The following is a 21,941-nucleotide window of genomic DNA, read 5'->3' on the forward strand; positions in this document are numbered from 1 at the left end:
GGCGTGTGGCTCTCGCCCACTCGAAAGGTTGCAGGGAGTGAAAAATTAAGGTGTTGAAGGAGGCGACGAAAGCGAACTCCAGGGGGTAGCAGGGCAGAGACATACAACCCGTATTGACGGTCGAGAGAGTCGTCAAAAAAGGAACGATAAGACGGATGGTCGGGCATTGACAGTAGCCGACAGGCATACCGACAAAGCAGTATATCGCGCCGGTAGGTGAGTGGCAATTCGCCAGCGTCAGCATGAAGACTCTCTACGGGACTAGTATAAAATGCTCCGATCGCAAGTCGTAAACCCCGATGTTGTATGGAGTTGAGGCGGCGTAAGATGGATGGCCGTGCAGAGGAGTATACGAAGCTCCCATAATCCAGCTTGGAGCGGACGATCGACCGATATAGACAAAGTAGGACGGTTCGATCCGCTCCCCACGACATACCACTGAGAACACGGAGGACATTTAAAGAACGGGTACAACGAGCGGCCAAATATGACACATGTGGAGACCAGCTAAGTTTCCTGTCAAATGTAAGGCCTAAAAATTTGGTTGTCTCCACGATTGGGAGAGCAACGGGACCGAGTCGTAAGGACGGTGGGAGAAACTCTTTGTAGCGCCAGAAGTTAATACAGACCGTCTTCTCGGCAGAAAAACGGAAGCCATTGGCGACACTCCAGGAGTAAAGACGGTCAAGAGAACGCTGAAGACAGCGCTCCAGGACACGTGTACACTGCGCGCTGCAATAGATGGTAAAATCGTCCACGAAAAGGGAGCCTGACACATCAGCTGGGAGGCAATCCATTATTGGATTGATCGCGATGGCGAAGAGAGCGACGCTCAAAACTGAGCCCTGTGGCACCCCATTCTCCTAGCGAAAGGTGTCGGACAGGACAGAACCCACACGTACCCTGAACTGTCGATCCATTAAAAAGGAACGAATAAAAAGAGGGAGGCGATCGCGAAGGCCCCATGTATGCATGGTGCGGAGAATGCCCGCCCTCCAACAGGTGTCGTAAGCCTTCTCCAAATCAAAGAACACAGCCGCGGTCGGGCGCTTCCGCAAGAAGTTATTCATAATGAAGGTCGACAAGGTAACCAGATGGTCAACAGCAGAGCGGCGCCTACGAAATCCACATTGGACATTGGTAAGTAGGCGTCGAGACTCGAGCAGCCAAACCAATCGAGAGTTAACCATTCGCTCCATCACTTTACAGACACAGCTGGTAAGCGAGATAGGTCGATAACTGGAAGGCAAGTGCTTGTCCTTCCCTGGCTTAGGAATCGGGACAACAATAGACTCGCGCCAGCATGCGGGAACATGTCCCTCAATCCAGATGCGATTGTATGTACGAAGAAGAAAACCTTTACCCGCAGGAGAAAGGTTCTTCAGCATCTGAATATGAATAGAATCAGGCCCTGGAGCGGAGGACCGTGATCGGCCAAGTGCGTTTTCGAGTTCCCACATGGTGAATGGGGCATTATAACTTTCACAATTCGAGGAGCGGAAGTTAGGTTGCCTAGCCTCCTCTGCCTGTTTGCGGGGGAGGAAGGCAGGGTGGTAATGAGCGGAGCTCGAAACCTCTGCGAAAAAGCGGCCGAAGGCATTGGAGACAGCCTCAGGGGCCACAAGGACGTCATTCGCGACCGTCAAGCCAGAAACTGGTGAGTGGGCCTTAGTGCCAGATAGCCGGCGCAGGCTACCCCAGACAACAGAAGAAGGAGTAAAACTGTTGAAGGTGCTTGTGAAAGCAGCCCAGCTGGCTTTCTTGCTTTCTTTAATAATACGACGACACTGAGCACGTAATCGTTTATAATTGATACAATTCGCCACTGTAGGGTGGCGTTTAAAGGTGCGTAAAGCACGTCGACGAGCACGTAAAGCGTCTCTACATGCTGCGGACCACCAGGGGACCGGTACGCGACGTGGAGAAGAAGTAGGGTGAGGGATGGAATATTCAGCAGCAGCGAGAATGACTTCCGTGAGGTGGGCGACCTGACGATCGCAGCTTGGAAAGGTTTGATCCTTAAAGGTCGCCCTGGAAGAGAAGAGCCCCCAGTCTGCCTTGGAGATGGTCCAACTAGAGGAACACGGAGAGGGGGTATGCTGCAGGAGATGGATAACACACGGGAAGTGGTCGCTCGAATATGTATCAGAAAGTGCATACCACTCAAACCGGCGTGCAAGTTGGGGAGTACATATAGAGAGGTCTAAATGGGAATAGGTGTGAGATGTGTCCGAAAGAAAAGTAGGGGCGCCAGTATTGAGGCAGACAAGATTGAGCTGGTTGAAAAGGTCTGCTAACAAGGAGCCCCTCGGGCAGGATGCTGGAGAGCCCCAAAGGGGATGGTGGGCATTGAAGTCTCCAGTTAACAAAAATGGTGCAGGTAGCTGAGAAATAAGTTGCATCATGTCTGCCCTGGTAACGGCAGATGACGATGGAGTGTAAACGGTAAAAAAGGAAAACGTAAAAGTGGGGTGAGTAATGCGGATGGTAACTGCCTGCAGGCCGGTGTGCAACGTGATGGGATCGTAGTAAATATCATCCCAGATCAGCAACATAACCCCTCCGTGAGCTGGGATACCTACCATAGGGGGTAGGTCAAAACGCACAGAGGTGTAGTGTGCCAAGGCAATTTGATCGCATGGGGGTAGCTTCGTTTCCTGGAGGGCTACGACGAGCGGACGGTGCAAGCGGAGCAGCAACTTCAAGTCCTCTCGGTTGGAGCGAATACTGCGAATATTCCAGTGAATAAGTGCCATCGTAAGAAAAGGAAGATGAAAGAAGGGGTCACCTCGAAGGCCGCTGAGGGCCTGGCTTCGAGCGAGCACTGCCGCCGCTATCAGTAGGCGGACAGTCATCGTCCATTGGGTCGATAGGTTCATCGGCCATCTCGCAGGAGAAGAAATGCGCCGTGGCGGAGAAGGAGAACTGTGCTTCCTATGAGCCTTTTTGGAAGGACGTTTGGTGGAAGTACCGGTCGAAGGCTGGGAGGTCGAGGTACGTAGGAAGTCTGCACGGGATGGTTCCTTCTTGAAGGCCCGTGCATCTGACTTCGGTGTCTTCGTCTTAGCAGAAGCTGATGAAGGGGCTGGTGTCTGTGGGGTGATGGGAGGAAGAGGAGACGTCGACCGCGTGATCTTAGCACTGGCCGAATGGACGACCGTGGTGCTGAAGGTCAGATCGCATGTCTGGGTTGCTACCTCCCTGGTAGTCCGAGGAGAGGCGAGGACAGTACTGTATTTCCCCGCTGGGAGCAGCACGGGCTTCCTACTAGCCAATAGCTTGCGAGCAGCCGAGGTGGACACTTTCTCTTTGACCCGAATTTCTTGGATACAGCGTTCTTCCTTATAGACAGGACAGTCGCGGGAGGATGCGGCATGGTCACCCTGACAGTTCACACAACGAGGAGACGGAGGTGGACAGTCACCCTCATGGGCATCCCTGCCACAAGTGACACATTTAGCTGCATTGGAACAAGACTGTCGAGTGTGATTGAAACGCTGACACTGGTAGCAGTGCGTAGGTGTCAGGACATAGGGGCGAACAGAAATAACCTCGTAGCCCGCCTTGATGCGCGATGGCAGCTTAACACTATCGAAGTGTCCGGGTCGGTACAAGGTCATTGTTGACCTTTTTCATGACCCTATGGACAGCCGTCACGCCCTGCTCAGCGAGGAAAGATTGAATCTCCTCGTCAGTCAATCTGTCGAGGGAGCTAGTATAGACTACACCACGAGACGAATTCAAAGTTCGGTGGGCCTCCACCCGGACAGGGAACGTGTACAGGAGTGTGGCCTGAAGCAGTTTTTGTGCCTGAAAGGCACTCTCAGTTTCTAGTAATAAGGTACCGTTACGCAACCTGGTACAAGATTTGACAGATCCGGCTATGGCATCTACGCCCTTCTGGATAACGAAAGGGTTGACAGAGGAAAAATCCTTTCCGTCCTCAATCGAGAAACGACGAGGAACTGTGGGGCAGGCGGTAGTACTTTTGTCACTGGTGGCTGGTCACGTTTCCGTTTTTGGGCAGAAGTCGAAAGCGATGGAGTAGAATCCATTGCGGAGGAATCCCCCATGATTGCCAGCGTCTCCGATGGCGCGCTCCTTCCTTGTGGGGACCCTCTCAGAGGGCACTCCCGCCTTAGGTGAATGTTTACACCTCAGGTCACACCTCCCGAGAAACAGACGGAGGGACCAATCGGCATGGTCAGAAGGTATCAGCTCAGGCAATCACCCCTCCCCGGGCCTGGCCTTTACCAGGGGGTACGCGCGTGCCTTACATGTCTACCCAGGGCGGGGACTTACGCGTTACCCCGTCACCGGCTACGCGTGCGAACGCGTGGGTCGGCCTTCAGGCACGCACAGGGAGGAAGGAAGAAGAGGAAAAAGAAGAGAGAGAGGGAGAAAGAGGACAGACTGTGTCAAACGCCGAGGCGGAGACCAGAGAAGGCAAGGAGAAGAAGGCAATGAGAAGGCAAGGAGAAGAAGGCAATGAGAAGGCAAGGAGAAGAAGGCAATGAGAAGGCAAGGAGAAGGCAGTGAGAAAGCAAGGAGAAGAAGGCAATGAGAAGGCATGGAGAAGTCAAGGGAAAGTCAAGGGAAAGAGTAAGGAAGACAGTGAGGTGGAGAAGAGCAAAGAAAGGAACCAACAAAAGGAAGGAACCAACAAAAGGAAGGAAGAAACGAGAAGTGAAAAACCAGAAAGACCACAATTATAGGTCGTGGAATCGTCCGTCTCCGGACGCAGGCGCTAACTACCCCCGTGAGGGGGATGGACTCCTTTTAGTCGCCTCTTACGACAGGCAGGAATACCTCGGGCCTATTCTAATCCCCGGACCCGCAGGGGGGATTGATGATGAAGTATGATCTCCATAGATGATTTTCATCAGAAGCAACCTCACTTATGAGATGGTTGCCACGTTTTAGTGTTCTCGATTTGGTGGCTGGGTGAGGGATTAGAACTTCCGTACAGTGACAAGGGAATGACTGAAGTATGCTGGAGAAAGACTTCACTCATGGGTAGCACCACCACTATGTTTTGGATGTTACTGCAGAAACTAGCAAACCAGTCGCAGCAGTTTAAGGCAGCCAGTGGGTGCTGAGGTACTGGTATGCTGGTTGCAGCAATGAGACTTTATAAAGCATGAGGCTGACTAGGTCATGCAGCACAATAATAAAACACAGTGGTAAAATTGGGCTCTTGCATTTCTCTATGACCCAGTCCCACACAGAAGATCCTATACCCATGGACTGCTTGCTACAATACGGCTCTAGTCCCACACGAAGATCCTATTGCTACGATATGGCAATGGGCTTTATCTTGGAGATCAGCTGTATCATCTGCAGTTGCCTGAAAGGAATGGAATTGCCTTTTTTTTTATATCTTGCAGCATAATTTTTGTTGCACATTGTTCTTTTTTCTTTACAGATGTGCACAAAGCTTGCAGGATGTCCACAATGAAAACATAACTGTGCTTTCATCATTCTCCACATGTACATTTTTCTGTGTGGCAATCAAGTTGGAAAGAGAGTTGGTAACAACTGTGTCATTAAGAACCTTGGAAGTCGTCAGAGGGTTATGACTTAAGACTGGGGTTTCTGATTCCATTCCTTAACATTCCTTAATGTTTTCTTTTTGAGATTGGTGCCAATGACCAGCGAAACTCTCCTCGAATTAAGATTCCCCGTAATTAGGTTAGGCATTCACCACTGCCATTTCTAATATTTAGGTTCAACATTAAAAGACACCATAAACCCTCATATCTCCTTTTACTATTTTATGTGTTGTGATGGAAGGTGCTAATGACCTCCTTTGACTGACACTGCTATGGCACTTTGAAGACTGACAATGTCTTTTGGCGCACTATTTTCTGCTCCAGTGCTGTGCTGGCACTACTTAAAGTCTTGTGGTGACATCCTCTAAAAGAATCTTCTGCCATGCCTATCATTAGATGTGAATCTGTCCAGGTTCTGTCATATTCAGGGTCACTGTGTGACAACTCCAAAACACACTGTACATATGACAGTGTCATCTCTTATGGTGTGGTTCCATTCTTCAGCTATATGAAATAGCTACTGCTTGTCACCAAATGTTTTATTAATTTCTGTCTGAAACACTGACAAGACATGTCATTTCACCTACTGTATTTTGCAACATGACAAACGGAAAACACTGCTGGATGCCTGATGTTCATCAAATTCACTGATGGTTTATGACCCACTGGTAGTTCGACAGAGCGTCATAGAACGTAATTTTTAGTGATGCCTATGTCTGATATATCTGGTATCTCCACAAAACTGATACATATAATTCCTAATAACATACTAATTCTGATGGCAATTTTGTAAACACAAACTAGCACTTGACACTGTAAACACACACACATTGAATGTTCTTGTAAATTCCAATATCCTATATATAACTAAATCTAAGAACCTTTCTGAAATTACAAATCATAAATGAAAAACAACAGCAGGAGGCAGGGTGATGTGTGTTGCCAACCATGTACTGTAACTGTTACACCATGGGAGAAAATCTACAGCACACAGTAATATTTTTAAAAAATTTTATTTTAGATGTCTAGTTCCATAGGACCAAATTGAGGAGCAAATCTCTAAGGTCATGGAATGCGGCATTACATGAAACTACAAAATAAAAGTAATAACAGATAAAATAAAATGTCTATTAACCCAAAAAAAAAGAGAAGTCATAAGTTTACATAAACACAATCAACAATACAACACAGGAATAAGCTTAATTTTTCAAGGAACTCCTCGACAGAATAGAAGAAGTGACCCATGAGGAAACTCTCCAACTGATTCGAAACTGTGTGGATCACCGCTAAAATTTCTGAATTCTTGCAGTAGCTTACTGAAAATAGACGCAGCAGTATACTGCATGCCTTTCTACACAAGAGTCAAGGATTTGCGATCCAAATGCAAACTGGATTTCTGCCTAGTATTAACTAGCTGCTAATCCTGGGGAATAAGCTGATGTTGTTAACAAGAAATGACAGTAAAGAATATGTATACTGAGAGGCCAATGTCAGAATACCCAGGCTAATGTACGGGGGTCGATAAGAGATTCACAAACTTACACCACTTACTGCCTGAACCGCCCGATTCTCAGCCAAAAATATCCCTTGAGAGTGGGAAGTGTTACCCCAAAATATAATACCATACATCATTAGTGAATGAAGTAGACTAATTTTCGAGTTGAACTATCACTTACTTTAGTTATCACTCGAATAATAAAAATGGCAGCATTAAGTCTCAACATGGGCTTTCCACGACAATTTACTATCTATCTGAACACCTAGAAATTTGAACTGTTCTGTTTCACTAATCATATGCCCATTCTGTGGTGGGAAAGCCGAGCAGAAATGTACTGTACTGCAACTCACATCAGGCTGCATACAACATAACTATTCTAAGAAGAATGAAAGGTGAAAATACTGGCAAAACTTCGGTATATTTTGAAGTCGGGAATTATAAGTACACAGCCAAGCTGGTGCTAATTCTAACACAGTTATGCACAAACCCTTTCATTCACATTAGCAAATTTATGGTAACGTACTTCCAAAAATATGAACAGCTACTAAACACAGATTGTTCTTAAATGAAAATGCTCGCCATACTATTAAGTTTATCGGTGTCTAATGCACTCAAGTTTTTAGTCACTGATCTGCTCAATGCGCCATGCGAAATTACTGTCTTTTCTCATACACAAAATTAATTAAAAAATCTGTACTTTCTAAAAAACACACCGGGATAAACATGCCTTCAGTTTGAAACACTTTCGAAATGTATAGCACAACTAAAACCGGCCAATTATAAATTCCTTTGGGGCTCATACTAAACACGACCATACCATTGAAAGGCTGGGCTGCGACTCCTTAAGACTGCTGTAAGCATTCTATACATCCAAGAGAAAAGACAAAAGAAGAATGCTCCATTCTGATTGGTCACTTTAAGGTCAATAGAAAAACATTATTCTCCCGCGTTAGTCCACGCTTTTCATAATTCACCAATCAACATAGAAAACACTTTTGAACTGTATTTTCCCCAGAAATAAATATTTAACATTCTGATATTTCGTTTATACTTTATCTTATTCACTATTTTCATTTGCACTCAAATTAGCTTTCCTTTTACAATAAACTCAGTTAACATATTCTGATACCAAATTCCCCATTGTCTGCATTCATACTCTCTTAAAACTTTCTCACGCTACTTCATACAGCATTTATCAGTAGAACAATGATCTACATATTTACTTTAGAACACATTTACACATCATTCACACCACTCAAAGCAAATACAAAACGGTACAAACTTAAATGTACAAAAAAGTCTTCAAGAAATAAACAGAACAATCAACAAAAACAATCTCTTGAACTGTTTCTTGAATGTCTCTGTGCACTACTGGGCTCTGGTGGATGAAAATAAGAACTAAATACTTGACTGAACCGACTTCAGACCATCTATCACTGTGCACGTACGAGTCATTCTCCCAATACACAGGCTCTAGACAGGAGCGATATAAGACCTCACCATCACACCCCAGTATCTCAGGTTCATAATAAATGGATTCCAAAAAAGCACATTTTTGGCGATAACACCATGTTAGTAAATGTAAACCATATCACGTACTCATCACAGATAATTGATGGTCACATTGCGTCACAAACTCTCAAAATCACGACACAACCAGAAACCAGGGTAGCATATTCGGGCTGCAGTGACAGGCACATACAAGTCCAGCCACGTCAACAACAACAAACTTTCGCACAGTTCATCTGGACTTGGCCAAGCTGGGAGGTCTGGCTGGCCACTGCAGTTGAGTGAGTGAGTGGGAAAATTGAGGGATGCCAAAAGCCCAGTGGAGGGCAGTCGCATAACACTGAGCTGAGGGTGAACAGTGACTACAGTACTGCATCAAACCAAGAACAAAGCAAGCAAATGCCTCTGCCCAAAATCAAATGAGACATCAAGCCTTTTCCACAGTTTTTAGGCAAAATGCTAAAATTCCCCCTAGTTTTCCCCCAAGTTTTCCAGAACAAATACATTTCTGGACTTTTCCTCATTTTCTAGGATGCTGGCCAACCTGATTATACTGTGAGTTCACTTAGGTCACAAGCTAAATTGTGAAGAAAAACACACATTCTTTCGCATAGCCACATAAGAAAAAATTCACATGGAGGTCATGTCTGGAGATCTTGAAAATTAAGAATAAATAATCAAGAATCCAATACTGAGGCAAGGTGTCATTGAGGCACTGTTATATGTTGTTGTGCCAAAGTGGAGTTCCACCCTGTTGGAATAAGTAATCACCAGTAAAGCTCATCCCCCACCCAAACTCACTGTTTAAAGAAGGATGTTCCCTTTACAAATGAGTCAATGTCTTAAAATATTTGATGTTAAGCATGTAAAACCTTACTATTGAAGAAGAAAAATCCTAATTGTGTGTATATTATCAGTAGTGCATAGAGTTAGTAGTAAAGAAATAAAGAATTAAAATGTTATAACTGAAGTTGAAATTTTACCATGTGAACAACAAACATTTAATAACCAATAAACTGTTTTCCTTTCATTCTTTTGTGGGGCTCTAAGTGAGGAAAGTTTACAAAAGGTTTAAAATTGTGTGTTAAGTTTGTTGACAGTTGCTAAGTGTTCTCATTCTCAAAAAGTGGATGGATATAGCCTGGGTACTTTGCTGCCTCAAGACAAACACAGTTTCTATCTGTAATACTTATTGTATTGAACCTTTAAAGTAATTTTGTACCTCTTAATAAGTAGATTACAGCAACATTTAAAATTTTTAAATTCAGTCAATAATTACGTGAAATAATGAAAATCAAATTTTTGTTGCTCCTGGAAGCCGTTGGATAGCCAACGTGCAACAGGGACTGAGTGAATGTTTTGGCAATTTAGTAATCTAAATTACAGTCCTCCAGAAGCTGTGGAAAAAGCGAAACCTGTAAACAAGTCATATCGACCATGGAGACCTAGATCAGGGGTCTCCAAACTACGGCCCGCAGGCCGAAAATGGCCCACGTTAGCTGGCCGGACATCCCCGGTATCCAGCCCACCAAATATTTGAGGTGGTACCTATACTGCCAACAATTGACTTTCGAAGCCTATCGCGACCAATACACCGCGACATTGGCTCTGCTACTCGCTACAGGACTACATAACTAAACTTATTGTTGCACCACTTGAAATAACACTGTGTTGACATACTCTACCTCTGTTACATCTTGCAGTAATAGTGTCGCTAACCATGATTTTGAGATTTCGTTAACTTTGCAGGGCGCTTTCGTGAAGAATGTGCAGTGACATACTTTTTTGTTAGTGAAATTCACCAGAATTTCGGTCAGGTACATCCACCAATCAAAATTATGTAATTAAATAAAAATTGTAGTTCGTTTCAGTGCTAGCTATTCCCACAACCTTAGATTTTTGCGATTTCATCTTTCCTTTAGCCTTACATTACGGTGATCATAGTGTGCTAAGGTGCTTTAATCCCACTAGGTAGATCTTGGCCCCTATGACTTCGTGGAGGTGTCAATGTGGCCCGCGGACTAAAAAGTTTGGAGACCCCTGACCTAGATCTTTGAGAAACTGACATGTCATGGTGGCAATGTGAGTATTGTTTTCAATCTAAGCATGCAAGCATTTTCAAGTAGTCAACAGGGGTTGAGAGTTAAGCATTTAAGTATGTCATGGAAAATAGAGAGAATCTACAGTGAAACAAAATTGTACTGAGATTTTTTTTGCTTTCAGTCATATATACGGTCATTAATGTGACCACCTGCCAAAAGGCTGAATAATAACCTTTTGTAGTGCAGACCGCTGCAAGACATGCAGGAAAAGAGTCAGTGAGGTTCTGGAAGGTACAGGCAGGGATGTGGAGCCATGCCAACTCCAGTGCTGTGGCCAGCTGCACTAGGCTTCTCAGCTGAGCATCCACGGCGCAAAGAATCTGACTGTGGTGGTCCCCACAGATTCTACACTGGGTTTAAATTCAGGGAGTCTGGTTGCCTGGGGAGTACAGTAAACTCATCCTGGTGCTATTTGTGGGGTCTCAAGGAAAAACAAATTGCATGTGGGAGGAGACATGGTCCCCAAGGATACACACATACTTGTTTATCCGTTAAGCCTTCCAGAATGACAAGATCAGGCAGGCAATGCCACAAAAACACTCCCCACACTATAAAGCTCCCTCCTCCGGTAGGACCCCACCAACTATTGTTGCAGGTTGTTTACTTTCAGACATTTCATGCCAATGGAGGGTAAAACATGGTTAATCTGAAAAGGCCAACTGCTGCCACTTGGTGCACATTCAGTTGCAGTACTGACATGTAGCCTCCGGCCTTCACTGCCAATGAACAGTAGTCAGCAATCGCAACGATTGTTGAGGAGAAATTGTTGGAAGCAACCCCCCCCCCCCCCCCCCCCCCCCCCCAAAATTCATCTGGGTGGTCAGTTCAACAGTTGCACATCTATTCACCTGTACACATCACTGCAGCTGTCGTTCACCCCTGTCACCTGTGGTCTGTGGTGCACCCCAAGTGCCTCAGAGCCAGTTCTAGATAATGCCATTTTGCCGTATGTAGTATACTTTAATCACAGTAATTTTGGAAATGGTTCCACCCTTGGCCTGAAAGCCAATGATCATGCGCTTTTGGATGTCAGACAAATCACTCCATTTCCACATCACTACAATGACTACACTGTTTTCCGTGTCCCCCTCAATGCTTGATATACCCTCCATTGTTTGTACTGCCACCTGTGAGTGTTTATTGTACATTGATGTCTAACACAGGCAATGCTCTCATTAATCTGACTGGAATGCGTATGATTGTTTTGATGGGACCTGTCACGACTTCCTCTCCTGTGCCAATCTCTTTATCTCAGAATAGAATTTACAAATGATATCTTCAATTATTTGGTACATATATTCCAGTAATGGTCTGCCTCTACAGTTTTTACCCTCTAGAACTCACTCTAGTACCATGGAAGCTAAACCCTGATGTCTTAACACGTGTTCTATTTTCCCATCCCTTCTTTCTGTTGCTGTTTTACACATACTTCTCAACTCCCTTTACACGTCAATAACATGATGAATATACTCTCCCACTTAGTTTCTCTCCACCTTCTGCTCATGGCCGCAGCAGGTATACTTTCACTATGTTGTTTTTGTTGGTTTGCTGTCAATTCTGATGACAATTATTCTATCACTTAATCATTTAAAGTAACTCTCTCTCTGTTCTATCTTCTTATTCATAACAAATCACACTATAGTTCTAGTATTTTCTGCTGCTGTATATACTGTCCTATAAGGAGCAGTTAAATGAAAATGAGACAGATGGGAAAATAGGAGGTAAGCTGCTGTTATTTCAAAAGCAATCACCGCAACAATTATTACATTTATTCTGCTATGAGAAACGCCTACTCTATGAGTAATGTTTGGGGTTGCCTATGAAACCATGATTGTACCCAGGTATTCACCCCTTCGTCTGAAGCCAGTTGACTGCTGCGAACATCTTTCTCATGAAATATCGAAATCGAAAGGGGAGAGATTGGGACTGAATGGAGGATGTGTAAAGGTTTCTCAACAGAACTTGTGCAGTAAGTTCACAAAAATCCTGGCAACTATACAGCAGAAGTTTAGCTGGGAAGCCCTTACATATCTGCCATACACACTCAATCTCTCCTCATGCAATTTCCATATTTTTAGAGCCCTGAAGAAAGACATTCATGGCCACCGATTCGCTTCAAACAAAAAGCTGCACACCTGGGTACAATTATGGTTCCGTAGGCAACCAAAAACATTTTTCTGTGAAGTTGAACTTATTATCAGTTATGGCAACTATTGTTTAAGTAATAAACGCTTTACTTACTACATTTCTGTTTGTCTCATTTTCATTTGACTGCCCCTTGTATGTACATCTGAACAGGAATCTTCTTTCCATTTCACTTCACTGATCCCCACTATGCCTAGACACAGTCTGCATTTCCATTTCCAGATTTTCTAGCTTTTATAGCACATTCAAACCTCTAACATTCAATGCTCTGACTCTTAGGATGTTACCCTTTCGTTGGTTATTCTATCTTATTCTTTTGGTCACCTCCCCCTTGTCAGACTCCTCCCAGAGGTCCAAATGGGGGGATTAGCCAGGAATCTAATGTCGCAGGAGAAATCACCATGACACTTTTTCAAATTACAGGTCACATGTCCTGTGGATGCACATTAAGTATCTTTAATACAGATGTTTCCATTACATTCTGCATCCTCAAGCCGTTGATCATTGCCTATTCTTCTGCCGGTTAGGGACAGTTTCCCAACCCGAAGGCAAGAGAGTGACCTGAGCATCTTTCCACTCCTCTGCCCCCATTGACAAGGGTGTTGGCAGAACTAGGGTGACAACTTATGCCAGTAGTCTTCTGCTGCCAAAGGATCTGTTGTTGTCTTCAGTCCTGAGACTGGTTTGATGCAGCTCTCCATGCTACTCTATCCTGTGCAAGCTTCTCCCAGTACTTACTGCAACCTACATCCTTCTGAATCTGCTTAGTGTATTCATCTCTTGGTCTCCCTCTACGATTTTTACCCTCCACGCCACCCTCCAATGCTAAATTTGTGATCCCGTGATGCCTCAGAAGATGTCCTACCAACCGGTCCCTTCTTCTTGTCAAGTTGTGACACAAACTCCTCTTCTCCCGAATTCTATTCAATACCTCCTCATTAGTTATGTGATCTACCCATCTAATCTTCAGCATTCTTCTGTAGCACCACATTTCGAAAGCTTCTATTCTCTTCTTGTCCTAACTATTTATCGTCCATGTTTCACTTCCATACATGGCTACACTCCATACAAATACTTTCAGAAACGACCTCCTGACACTTAAATCTATACTCAATGTTAACAAATTTCTCTTTTTCAGAAACGCTTTCCTTGCCATTGCCAGTCTACATTTTATATCCTCTCTACTTCGACCATTATCAGTATTTTACTCCCCAAATAGCAAAACTCCTTCCACATTCCAGAGAACTGCAAGCACATGTGAAATGGAAATTGTCTTAAATAGTGTTTGATTTAAGTTTCAATAATTTTTATGGGGAATATTCCAGAGACTTACAAACCAGAGTAAAAATAGTTGCGCAAAAACAATAATGTATGAGGGTGGACTGGAGTACTGTTAAGTTGAAATTGTTGTCCAAGGAACAGTTACTTTAATTACAATTGCTTTTGGTTTATAAATATTACTCATGGTATTAAATTACAATGAACAATGCTTCAAAGTAAAGTAAAAGATTGGAAAGGGGATACAGGACAAGTAATAAGCAAACTGTCGTAGCTCTTAACATTCCCCAACTAAATAATTTCCAGTGGTCTTTAATTACATAAACATTCTAATATAGCTAGAGAGGGAGAGGTGTTAAAAACTGCAACATTTCAAGATACCTCATTCCAATCATTATATTATCCTCATAAATGAATGGACCGTATTAACAAGTTAACTTTAGGTAAATCTCCTTCATGTTCAACAATTTCTTGAGGGTCCTGAGATTCCCATATGTGTATGTTAACTTTACTGTTAACATGAAATGTTGCCTGGTCACTGCAAATTAACTGCAACAAAATCGGTCACCTGCCATGTGTTCTAACACCCTTTACCACCAACATGAAGAGTTTGCACTAGCTGTAGAGTGATCTCTGAACAAATGTCACCTTAACACCTGCCAGACAGCCATATGGAGAACAAAGTTCTCTGCGTGCACTTTGAATAGACTGATGGACTCCACTAAAATTTTGCTAATACTCTCTACTCTTCCATCACAAGAGCAGAGTCAATGCAGATTCTTATTTTTGCCCAGACATCCTGTCATTTCAAACTGCTGATACCAACGATTTATGTTTTTCACCATAAGCAGAACAACCCCAAATGCTGATGGAAAACGTGCAGGGCCACAATCACCAGCTCACACCTGTTCAACTTCAGCACACAAGAAGCCTTCTGTTGCAGTGCTGTCAATGTGCTCCAGACTTGGGTTACAAAAATGATCCTGTTCGGCTTGTCATCTAGCAGAAATGCTTTCAAACCCTTGGCCAAACCAATTCTATCACCACACATCTCCTTCCCAGAAGAAAACCCATTGTGTCAGAATTCAGATGCTTAATTGGATCGTAAAGAACTTATGACAATACAGCAAAAAACTATGGTTCTCTGATTATTCTGCAATTTGTTTATTTTGTAGCAAGTGTCTACCAATAAATACAAATTGCTAAAATAATTTTTGGAACATACTGCATTTCTGTACTTCTTTCTGACCCACTGGGACAATCTGTAAGCTATCAATGTTCACACATAAAACTTTTGTAAATTCTACTCAATTCTCTCTCCCCAATTTATTACTGTCAAAAATAAGGTTGAGTCAGGAGCAGTAGATAACTCAACACACTGTTTCATCTAGTGAAATCCATATGCCCCCTACAAACACACACACACACACACACACACACACACACACACACACACACACACACACACTCTTCTTAATGTGATATACTGTTTCTCAAGTAAAACTTCCCAACATACAACATCCTTAAACAAATACTGCAAACATCACGCTCAAATGCTTCTAACAAGCCAAAGACAATACCAGCTGTTGATATTTTGTCGATTTACTGGTTACTGCATTAAGAAAGGTACATTCTGTGCAGAAGACATTTAAGTCTTAATTGAATTTTGGCAGATCTGCAAAACTCTTTATTATAGTGAACCTTCTGTCAGTTACTAATTTCTGTCTTTGGACCATGCAACAGTATAGCTAAGATTGTCAGTATGTATACTGTGTGATGATGTATTGCAGGTGTGATAAAGTGTTGCAACTATATGGAGAGAACACATCAGATAAACATATCAATTCTAAGGTAATTTTTCTATTTGTACAACATACCTTTCTTTTTTTGTCAACAGTTTTCAGGCCAGCAGCTTCACATACTCTATTAATGCATTCCCTGGTAACAGAACATCAAGCTCGGTAACAATTACTTTTACACTAAGCACCAACAACACATAATTTGAAATGATTTATAAGACACAAAAGAGAAAAGAAAGCATTAAAAGTTGAAAATTTGCATTAAAAGGAACAAAAGCTGTATTTAGCTGCAATAGCTGTCAGAAAAGTAACCTTCATGTGCTGCAAGTAAAATATTGGAACAATTAAAGGAAATTTACTTACAAAATTTGTGTGTGTGTAAGTAACCTCCATGTGCTGCAAGTAAAATATTGGGACAATTAAAGGAAATTTACTTACAAAATGTGTGTGTGTGTGTGTGGGGGTGGGGGGGTGGGGGGAGGGGTGCGCGTTCACATGTGTGCTTGTGTTTTATGGGCGTCCAACGGTGAGGTCATTGGTGCCCTTCATTTATCAAAAGAAACAAATGTGGAGATCAACTAAAATTGTTGTACACTTGTGCACTCGAAATGACCATACAGTCACGCTATCTCAATTAGGAGAGAAAGCAGCTATACACGAAATTAAAAAGCAGATAGAAATGTGACTGTCTGACCACTTACAAAAAACTTGGGTGAGCCAGTCACCCTGTTGACACATTAAAATCTTGTTAAAATGTTGGACAATTCACAAAACTTTAAAACTCTAACCACACTTGTTGGAACATTGTTTATAATAGAGGACAGATCTGTTGGCAAACTCGCCAGTATGCTGGTCAGCAAATAAAACACAGTCCAATAAAATGTGGCGCACAGTGATCTGCATGTCACAAGCACAACACATTGGACAATCCTCTCATTGGAGTAAGAGTCTGTGTGTCACAGGGCTATGGCCTACGCAAAGAATAGTAAGATGGACCTTGCCCCATCAACATGGCTGGAAGGAAGTATGCCAGAGCCAAATTTTAGGTTTACTAAACGGAGTTTGTTGTCATTTACTTCCAGTCACTCATCTCCCTAACATCACCTGACCTTGTACCTTAACAGTGAGGTGATAGCATGCAGGGAGATGGCACACTGAAATACCTGAGGATCACGACACGCCTCCTTGGCTGCTTGATCCACCCTTTCGTTCCGCCGCAATTCCCATGTGCCCACATACCCAGCAGAAAGACAGCTGCTTTCCTAATCACTGTAGCTGGAGGTGGGCATCCTGGATATTCTGGATGACTTTATCTGCTGGGTACAAACTTTGGAGAGCATAAAGGGAGCTCTGAGAATCTGAGCAGACAAGAAATTTACCACTGGAAGAATGTCTTACCTGCTACAGCGCCCACAAGACCACACATAATTCTCTGTCGAAGATAGTTAATTTCTGAGGCAGTTGGACCTTGAAAGACACAATCCGGGAAAAGAACTGGGCAAGCAACTGAGTCCCCCTGCTTAGACCCTTCCGTAAAGACAGCTACATAGCTGTAGTGCACATACAAAAGGTCTGTAAATACTGAATTAAAATACAGAAGCAGGAGTGCAAACTCTCCTATACTGCACTAAATCTAAAATAACACTGTCCCTCTGCAGTAACCAGTGCGGTAGATGGTTAAAACCCTAGATTTGGGGTTGTACTTGCTCCACACCAAGTGATTCCAGTACACACTGCACGCGGACCCCCAACGGCAGCATGGCTCGTGAACGTATGTAGAAAAGGCATTCCAGAGTTGGACGAGCAACAGTATGGTGTGTGGGTGAAGTTAGAGCTGTGAGGATCTTATATGCCTGATGCACCACGAGGAGCTGCCGCCAGATGGTAAGTGGCAGTTCCCACGCCTCAGCACAGAGCCTGGGTATGGGACTGGTCCTATAAACACATGTGGAGAGCCGAATCCCCTCACGGTGGACAGCATCTATGAACTTCAAATATGAAGGCCTCGCTGATCCATAGACAGTGCACCCATAGTCCAGCCCTACAGAACTGGAACAGACATGCCCTGTTCGCTCCCCAAGACCTGTGGCTATGGCACTTTAAGGTAGTCAATGCCTTGAGGGTTCTGGCTTTCAGGTCCCTCAGGTGTGGCAACCACAACAATTTCAAGTCAAAAATGAGGCCCAGAAGCTGATGATGAAGATTTGCGTTGTTGAAGTAACAGTTATGGTAATCAATTTAGGTTGAAATATTTCTTGTGATATAAATAAACAGGACTAATATATCACCAAGAAATCTTAAAAATAGGATATCGGACAATCAATAAATTTTAATTATTGTTCCTGTTATTAATTCAACAAGAAAAGTTTGAAGAATAATCAAAAGTATTATTGATATTGGATGTCTCAATTTAATAAAATTAATATTTATTACATTTGATAGTGATATGATTATTATTTTAATCATTTCAGGAGCTAGTTCATTAAAATATCGGTTTTGGGGATCGATGATGGGAAGCTTTTCCACCCTTGAAGTTTTAAAAGTGGACTCTAGACCTATTTCTGGTTTACATTTTTTAACAATTGAAACTAATGTTTATATTCTCTGTTTTTCCTTCTTTATTGGTTTATTTTGCTGGTGTTTATGTTTTTCCTTCTAAATGCAAACAATTATTGATGGTTTTGTTGAGATTAGAGTATACTGTTCTTTATTTATTTATACTGATTATTATTTTTCTTACTGAATTTTATTATGATTATTTTTGTGAGGGAGCTTTAGGTCTTTCTATTTCGGTTTCGATGATTTGGTCTCATGGTAATGATTTCTTTAATTCTTTTGGTTTGTCTTCACGTTAAAATATTTATTCATGACTTTTTTAAAATCCCTCTTAGTTTAATAAATAATTGTTGATGGTTAGTTCATTCTTTGATGTTTCTGTCAAGTTTTGTTTTTATGATTTGTGTATATTCACATGCTGATTTGAATATAATTAGATATTATTTTGGTGTTGATTATTTTTCTTTTAGTTTAATTTTATTAAGTTTTTGGATGTGTTCATTAATAATTACTGCTAGAGGTTCAGTTTATTTAACTTAATACCATGCTAATTTTTTTTTATTTTTATGGTTTTGACTTTAATAATTATACTTTATTGTTCATTTGCTAGATTAAGTTTCCTTTCTCTTTATGTTTTCTTGGGGCTGGATTGGTCCCTACTTTACTTTTAATTTTGGGTTGGGGATATCAACCTGAGCATCTACAGGCTGGGGTTTATTTGACTTTTTTATACTTTGGTTGCTAGATTGCCTTTACTGTTGGTTTTATTTAATGTTTATGATTTTGCTAATATTTTATATTTTCCTTTGTTGTTTGATTTTGGTTCTTATTATTTTATGTTTTATGTTTTTATGATTTTGGCTTTTTTGGTTAAAATACCTTTGCTTCTGGTTCATCTATGACTTTCTAATGCTCACGTAGAGGCCTCTATTTCTGGTAGAATGATTCTTGTGAGTGTTTTGTTGAAGTTAGATGGTTATGGTATTTTCTGTGTGATAAAGTTTATTGCTTACTTGGATTTAAAGTTTAATTATTTCTGGTTATCTTTAGGATTTCTGGTGGTGTTAGATTTATTCGTTTTCATCAGGCTGTTTATACTATAGTCTTATTCTCAGCACATACATTATTATTCTGGGGTTTATACTTGTTCTCTTGGTTATTTTCGGGAGTATCATCTTTTACTTTTACATTGATTGCCTTTACGTATTTTTTGTTTAAAGGGTGAATATTTCTTTGTTTAAATTAAGTATTTTAATTAAAAATATTGTTTTGCGGGATCAATGATATGAAGTTTTTCCATCTTAGGCTGTGTATTTGTTTCCTATTTGTTCTCTGAGTTTTTTGTCTTTATTTTTTTAAAGAAATTTTTTTTATTTAGGGTATTTATTACATAATAATTGATTATAGAGTTTTTATCGAGTGACAACTTTTAATTTAGATGTTTATATGGTCGTGATGACTTTAATTTTGAACTGAATACCTCTTATTTTTAGGTCTTTTGTGATATGTATTTCTTCTTGGATTATATAGCAGGTGAGAAGAATATAAATTGTTTTATTATTATTGTTTTAATATTTATTCTTTCAATAGGGTTTTTAATTATTAGTCCTAATTTGATTAGAATTTTATTAGGTTGAGATGGTTTGGGATTGGTTTCTTATTTTATCATCAGAATGTAAAGTCTTATAGTGCTGGTATATTAACTGCTTTATCTAATTGGATTGGTGATGTTGCTATTTTAATTTCTATCGCTTGAATATTAAATTTTGGTGGTTGGAATTATATTTATTATGATGACTTTATTTCTAGTTCTTTTGAAATAAAGCTTATTACTATATTAATTGTTCTGGCTGCTATAGCTAAGAGATTTCAGATTCCTTTCTCTTCTTGACTTCCTGCTGCTATGGCTGCTCCTACTCCTGTCTCTGCTTTGATTCATTCTTCTACTCTTGTTACTGTGGGGGTTTATTTATTAATTCGTTTCAGTTCAATATTAGAGACTTATAATTGTGGTTGATTTTTACTTTTGATTGGTTGTATAAGGGGTGTTTTAAAAGAAACTAGTCAGAGGCATAATTACAGAAACCAGTACCTGTATGTTAGAAGTATTGACCCTGACTGTGGAGATACTTGTCCCACTGTGACACAAGGTGGTGAATGGCTGTTTCATAAAATTCCCAGGGCTGCAATGTTAACCAGTTCCGTATGTACAGCTGGACATCGCTGTCTGAGGTGAATCGTTTGCCCCTATGCTGACATTCGTCTTTGACAAAGCCTCCCTTCTGATTCACTTCCTGCAGCACAGGGCAACAGTGAATGCCCAGTGTTACTCACAAACCTTGAACACACTTCGCCAAGCAATCAAATCAAAACAACTAGGCAATCTGATCCGTGGGATTATTCTGCTCCACAACAAAGCAAAGCCTCATACGGCCAACACAGTCGCTGGACTCCTGCAAAAATTCGAATGGGAGGTCCTCGGCCACCCCCCATACAGTCTGGACCTCTCTCCCTATGATTACGCCATTTTTGGTCCCCTTAAAAAGGCTCTGAGGGGCAAATGATTCACCTTGGACGACGACGTCCAGCCGCACGTGCGGAACTGATTAACATTGCAGCCCCCGGAATTTTATGAGACAGCCGTTCACCGCCTTGTGTCACAGTGGGACAATGGTTCTAACATACAGGTACTAGTTTCTGTAATTATTCCTCCGGCATGTTTCTTTTTGAAAGCCCCTTATATAACTACATTTATGGCTGGTTTGGGAGCTAATTTTGAGTTTATTTTGAAAAATATTATTGCTCTTTTTGTTTTGACAACTTGGTTTTATAATGAGTATTTTGGCATAGGTTATCCAAAGCTTGCTTTCTTTCATTTGTTAGCTCATGCTTTATTTAAGGTGGTATTATTTATGTGTGCAGGATTCTCAGGATATTCGTATTATGGGCTCTGTTGTTAATTTTATACCTTTAACTTCTGTTTGTTTTAATGTTTCTAGTTTGTCTTTGTATGGTATATCTTTTTTGGCTGGTTTGTATTCAAAGGATTTAATTCTTGAGATGGTATAAGATGAATTAACAGTTAGAGTTTTTCCTTTATTTTTTTCTACAGATTTAACTGTTTCCTATTCTTTTCGTTTGTTTTATTATTCAATAGCTGGGAATAATAATTTTTATTCAAGATTTTCTTTTGATGATAGGGGTTACTACATTTCATTTGGTATAATTGGTTTATTATTTGTTGCTGTTTTTGGTAGTAATCTTGTCTTAATTAATTTTTTCTATTCCTCACACGATTGCTTTACCTTATTATTTGAAATTTTTAACAATTAGGTACCTATTTGGGTTATCTTATTCCTGAGTTTGATTTTTCTCATAATGTATTATTAGGACTCCTTACCCAAAAAATGATACCATTTATGGTTATGGCAAATAAGGTAACACTTAAAACACTTCCTTGAGGGATACGATTCTCCTGCTCAAAACAATCTGACACTGAGGC

The 21,941-nt window shown here is 41.4% G+C and overlaps 1 protein-coding gene across 2 annotated transcripts in view; it reads right to left on the reverse strand.

The window, feature by feature from the left end:
- LOC126191590 (SHC-transforming protein 1) overlaps positions 1–21,941 on the reverse strand; it is a 113,181-nt gene that overhangs the window by 76,765 nt on the left and 14,475 nt on the right. For both annotated transcript variants that reach the window (XM_049932535.1, XM_049932533.1), the window contains exon 4: positions 15,962–16,022. In XM_049932535.1, the coding sequence (XP_049788492.1) occupies positions 15,962–16,022 (61 nt within the window). The remainder of the gene's footprint in view (positions 1–15,961; positions 16,023–21,941) is intronic.

Source organism: Schistocerca cancellata, chromosome 6 (assembly GCF_023864275.1).
Source record: "Schistocerca cancellata isolate TAMUIC-IGC-003103 chromosome 6, iqSchCanc2.1, whole genome shotgun sequence".
NCBI classification, from domain to species: domain Eukaryota; kingdom Metazoa; phylum Arthropoda; class Insecta; order Orthoptera; family Acrididae; genus Schistocerca; species Schistocerca cancellata.